This window comes from Marmota flaviventris, chromosome 14 (genome assembly GCF_047511675.1).
Source record: "Marmota flaviventris isolate mMarFla1 chromosome 14, mMarFla1.hap1, whole genome shotgun sequence".
NCBI lineage: Eukaryota > Metazoa > Chordata > Mammalia > Rodentia > Sciuridae > Marmota > Marmota flaviventris.
In genome coordinates, this window is record NC_092511.1 from 43,979,639 (window position 1) to 43,989,700 (window position 10,062).

A 10,062-nucleotide genomic window follows, 5' to 3' on the forward strand; every position below is an offset into this window, starting at 1 on the left:
TTTATAAACTTCATGGTTTTGGATGTTTTACTCTTTGATTGATTCGCCCAGTTATTTTGGGCCTGTTGGGAGGCACCACATCATGGTAGGAGTATGTGTTAGATCATTCACTTCATGATTAGGAAGCAAGAGAGGAAGAGACAGGAGTCTCACAATACCTTCAAGGGCACACTCTAAATGACCTAAGGACATCACAATAGGCCCCGCCTCCTAAAAGTTCTACTTCCTCCCATAGTGCCACCCCGGGGCCAAGCTTTAAATGCATAGACCTTTGGGGACAATTAAGATCCAAACTATAGCAGGCCTTAACATTCCCAGATTCCCAGAAAATACATTGCCAGATTTTTATCTTCAGGCAGGAAATCCGATGTGAATTCCCTGAAGAATCTGACCAGTCAAAGAAAAAATGTTAAGATACCAAACTCAGAGGCTTCCCAGTGAAATGGGTTATTCAGCTCACCCTTGTAAGCCTAGAACCACAACTCAGAAGAAAGCCAAGATAAAGGTCCATTGAAGATTGATGGTGGGAGAGTCTCATATTCCATCATTCAGTCCAGGAAACATCTAACTGAATTGTTAAATCTACTCTCAGAGGGATTGTCCCTATTGAGAAACCTTTGGCCCAGGCATTGGCCCCTGGCTCCCCTGGTTTTGACCAGCCTTGCAGAATTGAGGTCTAAGGAGACACAAGTCTAACATAAAAGGGCTCTCATTGCTCTTTAGTGTTGCTTTCCTTTCAGTTAACATTTGTTTACTCCCATAGCAATTATTACATCTTTTTCACTTATTTAATCCCTGAACTCTACCTCCACCTCCCTTATTCTCAGTAAATTACCTTGCCTCCTACATTACTGAGAAAATGAATGCTATCTCATATGGATGTTTGTTCATATACAAATTGCCCTTCAATTTTTTCTACCCATTGTCTTCTCTTCTAGATAGAGGAGATTTTTCCTCTTTGTTGTCTAAATATAATGAGTGTAACTATCTCTCTCTTTTTTTTGAGAGAGAGAGAGAGAGAGATAGAGAATTTTAATATTTATTTTTTAGTTCTCGGCGGACACAACATCTTTGTTTGTATGTGGTGCTGAGGATCAAACCCGGGCTGCATGCATGCCAGGCGATCACACTACCGCTTGAGCCACATCCCCAGCCCGTGTAACTATCTCTTGATCCTGTTTCATCCAACTTGTCCTGGACCTTGTCCCACCAATTGTCACTCCCTTGTGTTGCATGCTTAATTCATTCCCTTTGCCCACATATGAGAGTATGTGTAGTGAATACCATGGGCCACTCAGATTCCCCTTCAGGACTGAAAGACTCATTCACCCAGATGCCCTCAGCCATCAGCCCTCTCCAGGAATTGCTGCAACAGAAGACAGTCACCTTACTGGAGGTCACACCTCCTTCTCTGGGCAGCACTTCTCTAATGAGGGGTTCATTTAGGAGATAAAGATCCAGCCCTTGTACCTTTATTTGGGACAATTCTAAAGGGTCTTCCCAGCTTCAGAGCTTCTCACAAATTGACCAAGGTCTTCATTGAGACTGTATCACTGCCTGGTGACTCCCTCAGCCCAATCCTGTCTCCTTTCCTTACCTCTTACAAATTGTTAAACTCTACAGCCTTCCCTAATTATCTTCCTCTATGCTAATCTCTATCTCAGAGTCTGCATCCCAGGGTCCTTTCCAGTGTGTCTGTGTAATAGGGGCATTTAATAATTTGTTAGGTGGTACCAAGCTGTGCTTTAAAAAACTGCACAAATTTGTATTTCCATCAACAATGAGAAGTGCCTCTTTTCCCATACCCTGGCTCTGGTAGATACCATCGTACTTTTAAATCTTTACCATTTCAACACATAGTGTCTCATTTTTGCTTTATATGTATTTTTTAAATTGAGAAAGAGTGAAAATATTTTCAAATATATATTGGCTATTTATATTTCTTTCCCTCTCATCTGCCAGTGTTCTTTGCCCATTTTATATTGTATGACCATCTTGTAAATTGATTTGTATGTGTGTGTATATCAATCTTTAATTATTCTTTGTATAATAAGAAAATTGTAATACGTTTTCCAGTTTGCTGCTGATTTTGGCTTTGTGGGTTTCTTTTGGTCATTCAATAATTCTGTTTGTCATTAGTTAATGGTATCGATATTTTCCCTATGCCTCTTTGTTTCTGTCATGCGTAAATTGGCATTCCTTGTTCTAGGGCTTGCAAAATTCACTAATATTTTCTTCAGAACTTAGTTCAAATTCCATTGCTATCACAAAGATGTATTTTAATGCCTTTGACTAATGCCAAACCCTCTAATTCTTCTCTTCCTTTATATAAAACACATTGCACAACATATTCTGCCTTACATTCTAGTTATTTTTATTTTCCAAACCCATATATTAGACTGAAACTTATTGAGGGAAGGACTTCCACTTTAAATATTCATGTATGCCCTTCAGTACCTGGAATAGCCCTTGCATAAAGTGATACATAAATGTTGAGTGAATTGATTAATTGGTATGGATTGTTTATGTGGTTCTCTTTCCCAATCAGTTCTCATTAATAAGACATACATTTGTGGGATTTTTTTCCCAACTAGTTATTTTCTTTTACTAGATAAACTTAGTTCCTCCATCTCCAGACCTGAGCCATTCTTGTCAAGGGCTGACTGTAAGAGCAGCACATGAAGAGTGAGGTCTCAGGGAATGAGACACGTAACCAGAATATTCCCAGATGAGTAGGCAAGTCCAGGAAGGTGGTCCCTAGTAGCAGGGGTGGTAAGTGTGGAGCCATGATACGAAGTGGCCATCCTCCCCACAGTGTAAATGGAGCTAAACCTCCCAGTGCCACAACTATTCGGTTCCTATGTGTAACACAGATTCCTCCTTGGCCATACAGTTAGCCAGTGAAGAAGTTCTTGGTGTTGAGGACCAGATACAGGTAGATAGTTAAGTCTCTCATTAACAGTACACTGAGTTACCAGCTCAGATGAATTAGTCATTGAAGTTCCCACTAGTCCTAGTCTTGGATTTGCTGGCTCCAATTCCTCTCCTCTCATTCTCTCTTGAGCCTATTTAAATATGGCTTTCATTCCACCAAAACTGCTTTTATCAAGGTCACCAGTGAGCTCCACTTTGCTAAATGTAATGGTTGATTCTGAGTTCTCATCTCACTTATCTGCCAGCAGCATTGGCCTGATTGATTTCTTTTTGCTCCCTGGGGGCTCCATTTGGCTCCCAGGATACTGCACTCCCTCAGTTCTTCTCAGACCTCGCTAAATGATGTTCCTCCTCCTGTGCTGGTTTTTCCTCAGTTTCTTGCCTTCTTAACATTAGAGGACCCAAAGTGTGGTCATGGGACCTCTTCTCTTTTCTGTCTGTATTCATTTTCTTGATGATCCTAGTCATTCTCTTGGTTTCTAATACAAATCTCTTTGCTGACAAATTCTAAATGTCCTCTAACCGGATTCACAGATCCAACTGCCGACTCAATATTTCATTTGGATTTTAATAGACATCTCAAGTTTAATGTCCCAAAACTGAATTTCTGATCTTCTCCCAGAGTCTGCTCCTCTCACAGTCTCTCCACTTCAGTAAATGACAACTCTATCCAACTAGTTACTCAAACCAAAAACTCTAGTGTCATCCTTCCCGCCTCTCCCTTTCGCACACCCACATCCAATCTGTCAGCAAATCTACTCACTATACCTTCAAAGTTCATTCAGAATCTGACCACTTCTTTCCACCACTGCTCACCCTAAGCGATTATTTCTTATGTTCTTTCTTTCCTCCTCTTTCACCTGAGCGATAGATTGTGACTTTTGTGGGAGAGAAGAAATAACACACATAAAGCACTTAACATAGTGCTGAGCAAACAGTTAGTGCTCATTAAATGTTAGCTCTCCTTATTATTTCTGCCTTTTGTTTTCTGCAAGCTTTCAAGATTTGACTAGTAAAATTGAAGCCATAAGCTCTTTTTCATAACAACTGAATGTTATTGTTCAACAAATGAAATTTCCATTTTCAAGTTTCCAACTAAATGAGTTAAAGAATGAAATGTGTTACTGTGTTGATGGTTTCCAAAGAGAAGAAAAGTCAAAATTAACTTCACTCTAGAACAGTCACAAATAAGAGCCAAAAAAGGATTGAAGAAGCACGACAATTTTTATCATTCGAATTCTTCTCTAGCCTGATTAAGAGTAATTTTCAACAGATCAGAAAGCTTTGGCTCAGAATATATTTCTAATCCAAGGTCATAAGAGATTATTGCATAGAAGGATATAGCACTGGCTTCACAGTCTGAAATAATTTGGGGGATAGGAGGAAACTCACAGGATATTTCTACAACAGCAGCTGGCCTAATAGCCATCACTTTGATAAAACAAACAGCCTCATATTATTAACCCAAAGTACCCACTAAATCTATCATCCCAAGTCATTATTAATAGGTAAAAGGATTCTGGAAAATCCACAACAGTATTGCCTGAGGTGTTAGCAATATATGATAAGTATGAATTATGTATAAAACATCTCAGGTGAGTACTCAAACACATAAATTAAACACATGGATACACTAATAAATTAGGATTAATCCATTGCTCTGAAAAAGCAAAAAATGTTTTCAGAAGATTTAGCTTGTTCTTTAATGCAGTCACTTTACTAAGATACACAGGAAATACAGTATTTGAATAGGTAAGAAAAATAATCTAATTTAATTTTAATGATTTTGGAAAATCATATTTATTATTTATTTGTTCAGTAATTGTCTCAACATACATACACATACATATGCATACATATATATACACACATACACACACAGAGACACACACATACGTACACGTACATGTATATATACATATAATGCTAGGTAATGGTGAATTGCTTTATTACTTTACCTCTTTGTAAAAATATTTTGATCTTTTTGTGTATAAGAGCTAGATAATAGTGACTTTAGAGTGTTTTAAGAGAGGGAAAATAATTTTAATATGAAATAATCAGGAATTAATCTTGATAATACATTATTAGCTTTTCTTCATCTATGTTTAATTATATATTATGCTCTGTGGTATTCTTAGAATAATATACAAAATGTAAACAAATTTATATATTACATTATATGCAAAAGTTACTTAGTAAGTGTGAACTCCCATTAATACCTAATGTGGGATCATTTTAATTGATACACATATATTTTATATGCTAATTACTCTTGTTTTTGTTTTTGTTTTTTTGTAGGAAGTCCTGGCTGAGCAAAATTGGGAGTCCTAGTTCTCGCATTGACCGCACGGAATTTTCTAATGAGAAAGCCATCTCTAAACTTGAATACTCTAATTTTAGTATTCGCTACTAATGGAAGAGAAATAAAATTGTAATGCTTACTTTGCACAAGATACCATATATTCTTAAGTCCATATTCTAGAACAATAGTACCAGAGTCAGATATAAAAACAGGAACTTTCTGTTCTGAAAGCTGTAGAACTGTAGGTAACTAAAAATGTCTGACACTGAAATAATTTTGCTCAAGTATGTTTTTAGCAAGCAAAAATATAATATTCTAGTTATAAAATACTTAATATGAACACTCAATTCAAGCTTGTCTCATGGAATTTTTAAAATAATTTTAGATGGTTAACTCTTAAATCTAGCTAAATAACATGTATGCAAATGTTCACTGAAATTAAAAATTCCATGAGACAAGCTTGAATTGAGTGTCTGAGAAAATTCCAATGCCTTCTAAATATAATTTATTGAAGCTGAGCAATCTGTTATTGGAGCCTTTAAAAGAACCACTGGTTAAAATAAATGTATGTGATAATCAATATAAGATCATATCAATAAAGAATTAATTTTTAAAATTCTGATTAAACGTAAACATGTTTCAGTTCTTAAGTGGGAACTACTTATTGTCTTCTTTGAACTACATTTTTCTGTATCCTGAAGAATCAGCCTTGGTGATGGCACCAGTAAGAGCTCACAATTACAGCATAGTAAGTAGCAAGATTCTTATCTACTACCCTCAATGGTTATCCTAGTAATCAGAAAACGAACTAAAATCTGAACAAATCATACAATATTATCCCCTAAAGTTGGGCTATCATTTGGGGGAGTCTTCAAATGTAAGTGATTATTAACAACAGAGTATTTTAACAGGGAAGTTTATTTCTGTATCATAGAATTATAATATTGAAGAAGAAAGACCTATCATGGAAAACACTAAGGAAAATTCAAATGTTGTAGGTATGTAGTAGTGCATATCTTCAATGATTTCCAATTTTTTTTAATAACAATGGAATCTTTCATGAAAATAAAAATTGGTGTGGAATTTAATATATAAAAGAAGAAATAGCATAACTGGTGTAATTGAAATGGGGATGAGGGAGTAAACCCTTGGGCCCTGCACATTGATCTCCCCCTCCTTCTCTCTTTTCTATTTCCCTTGGGAGTGCAGGTTGTAAATTATCATTTTATCTATGAAACAAATGTCCACTACTATACTCTATGTCATGGAGAAAAAAATTCAGGCCTCTCCCCTCTACCTGCTGCAAGGTAAGAATTAAGAGGTGAACAGTGGGCTGGATTTGTTCACTGCAAAAGTTAACTCCATGGAAAATAATAAAACAGACACCAAATACATATAAGACAATACAACATAGGGAATGACATTCCAAATACACTTAAAGGGACAGAGAACATTGCTGTTGTTTAGTATATGTGTTGAACATAATGCAGGAGACTCTATTAAGATATTTATCTGAATTTTGCTCTCCTACTTGCTCACTCCAGGTTCCAGGAAGGTGAACAAGTCTTTGTGTTCCCTTACTTCAGAAGTTTTGGTGTCAAATGCTCCTGAAGACATTTTTTCTTCCAAGGTTTTATTTCAAAGAGTGACTTTTGTTGTGTGTTGAGAAGAAAGATAAACATTGGGCCTCTAAGCAAGTAAAAGAGAAGCAGAAATGATGAGAGCCAAGGGCACAAGGAAATTGTTCAGGACTTTAGAAAAAGAGCAAAGGCTGTACCTTTTCCAAGCCTTGGAGAACTGCACCTTTCTTTCTTGTAACACCTCTAGGGGTGGCTAAGCTGAGAAGGGAGCAGCTGTGGCACCCAGAGAAGCAGGATCCCAGGCTTAGGGGCTCTCAGTCCTAGCAAGGTTCTGTCCCCCAAAGTGCTGGAAAGCATTCTACAAACACCACAGTGGCTACAAGGGACCACAGTAATAGTCCCTTGGATAGTAGCTGGCATATAGTGGATATCAGATAGGTCCTTCCCAAATGTTTTCTCTGTATAAGACCCTCTGTGTGGTCTTTCTGAGAGGGTCCAATGCACCAGAGAGAACTAAGATTTCACTTCCCAACTCCAAGTCAGAGGGGCCTTGAAGGCTCGATTTGATTTTGGGAAAATGAAACAGACATTTTTTTTCACACTCAAGTTTGGATACAGTCTTATTGTCTACATATAAAAAGGCTAAGTGATTTTTTAAAAGAAATATGATCTCAGAATTAACACTGATATATTCACTTTCTATTGTCCTGATGGCCTTTTGTAATTTCCTTCTCAACTTTCTTTATAGAAAAAATCATGCTTTGCTGGAACACTCTTCTAACTACACAAAATGAATCACACTAACCAAGAGTATTGAATAATTAATAGATCATTCTATTGCTGGGTGGAAAATATTGTTTAAGATGATTGAAAAAATAGGTGTTGTGAAAGGTAGAAAGCAAGAGAAATAAATATAAAGCAATATAAAAATGTGTTAGGCCAGATGCGGTGGCGCACACCTGTAATCTCAGCTGAGGCAGGAGGATCTTGAGTTGAAAATCAGCTTCAGCAACTGTGAGGCACTAAGCAACTCTGTGAGACCCTGTCTCTAAATTTAAAAAAAAAATGTGTTAGGTAGACCAGATAACATAACTTAATAGTAAACTTGATATTTCAAATTTCATATTGAATTTACATAAGAAATTTTTGATTTACATATTATATTATATTATATATAATAAAATGTCTTGATAGGCTTATTTTTGTCAGAATTATTTTTAAAAACCAAGAAAAAATTAAGCAAAAGATTGATACCAGCTGGGGATATAGCTCAGTTGGTAGAGTACCTGCCTCACATACACAACGCCTGGGTTCAATCCCCAGCACCACAAGGAGAGAGAAAAAAAAGATTGATACCCAATTCAGTAACTATCAATGAGGGGTCTCAACATTCCACATACCCGTACACATCACCCCTCAAGAAACGACCAGAATTCCAAGGGGCATGATTTGTAAATGCATATTATTTTTCAAATTTGTATAAATGTGCCTATCTTTTTTAAAAAGCTAGCTCAAGAAGTGAAGCTCAGTAGAATCTTCTTGGCTAGAGAGTATGTGCAAAAGACAGATTCTTACCCAGCTGGGCACACAGAAGGGACAGAGGTGTGGGAAAGATATGGGATTTTTCTTTTGGGAAGGGTATAGACTTCTAAGCCAGAGAAGAAGCAATCCAAGTTTCATCTGAGACTGGAAATCTCTAAGTACAGGGGAACACCCTATGACTAGAAGAATTCACAGTAGATCTTTGTGTTGCCAAAGGGCAGATAAGACCCAAAGAAGGGATGAATAGATGGCTGGTGAATATGGGCAACAATATCCATTTAGTTTAACTTTGCTGGAAGTGGTTCACCATTTTTAAGACTTAAAAAAAAAAAAAGTTTTGAAATGGGATCTCACTATAGATGCTCAGATTGATCTCAAACTCCTGGACTCAAGTGAACCTCACCTCCCAATAGCTAGGACCACAGGTGTGTACCACTGCACCTGGCAATGATTAAATATTTTTTCAACTTTATCTAGTGAAGGAAATATGTATCTTTAAACTCATAGAAAAACAATTCACTTCTAAAAACTAGCTTGTTTTTGGAATATATAGGCCACAAATATATTTTATATACTGTAACCCTCTATAGTCTCTGTTAATGTAGATATCAAAGAACATTCTCTCTCTAGTTAAAAGGACTAATTATTCACATCTGTAACTAATTTCAGGAACTAAATGCAGGTGGCATGGTATGGAAGACTGCTTGAAGACTCTGGAGACCCACACTCTGGGTCAGCCAACCACTGATTAGCAATGTGCAAAATCAAGAAGTTAGACTAAGGAAGGAATTCTTACAAGGTTCCAGTGAGCCAGAGGACTTCAGGGGATGATGCCAGGAGAGTTAAGAAGGCCAAGGAGAGAGACAGGCAGTTTGATCTTGGCCCAGGTCTATGATCTTCACTCCAATCATCTGTAAGACATCTTTTAAGAATTTTAGGGCTGGGACATAGCTCAGTGGTAAAGCATTTGCCTAGAATGCATGAGGCCCAGGGTTCTATCCCAGCACTGAAAAAAGAAAAATTCTGCCTCAAAGAAACAAAATAAAAAATAACAACAGGGTTGGGGTTGTGGCTCAGTGCCCAGTACATGCAAGGCCGGGTTCAATCCTCAGCACCACATAAAAATAAATAAATAAAATATAGGTATTGTGTCCAACTACAACTGAAAAAAATAAATTAAAAAAAATAACAACAAAGACACCAAGTTTAATATATGGGGTGTTCTTTTCTAAATTTCCATAAATGATGAACTCAAATATATCCTCCATTCTCATGATTACTTCTTTCAAGCCAGCATGGCAAGTATACTAACCTCAATTCATTTCCATCAAAAATATATAGTGAGAATTACTATTGGAAATAAGTTCTTATTCTTCATGGTGGCCTCCGTAAAGGTGCATGGTGGCTAACATATTTCTGAAACTGATGTTCTGTTGTCCTTTGTTTCTATTTTTGTCTTACCCAGGTAAAAAATATAAAGGAGAAAATGTAAATATATAATTAGTGATTTCATTAACATATACTTTATAAGCAATTTTGGAGATTTTAAGCTAATGTTTAAAATCATGTGTAAGGTCTAGGGTTGTGGCTCAGTGGTAGAGCACTCACCTAGCACATGTGAAACCCTGGGTTCAATCCTTAGCACCACATAAAAATAAATAAATAAATAAAGATATTGTGTCCAACTACAACTAAAAAATAAAT

The 10,062-nt window shown here is 36.7% G+C and overlaps 1 protein-coding gene across 3 annotated transcripts in view; it reads left to right on the forward strand.

The window, feature by feature from the left end:
- The window catches only part of Acyp2 (acylphosphatase 2), a 178,057-nt gene extending 172,194 nt beyond the window's left edge, over positions 1–5,863 (forward strand). For 2 of the 3 annotated variants that reach the window (XM_071601236.1, XM_071601237.1), the window contains exon 5: positions 5,233–5,330. In XM_071601236.1, coding sequence (XP_071457337.1) covers positions 5,233–5,246 — 14 coding nt within the window. In that variant the 3' untranslated portion in view covers positions 5,247–5,330. Of the gene's footprint in view, positions 1–5,232 lie in introns of all 3 variants that reach the window. The other variant, XM_071601235.1, reaches the window with a different exon arrangement.
- Positions 5,864–10,062: the final 4,199 nt, after the last annotated feature.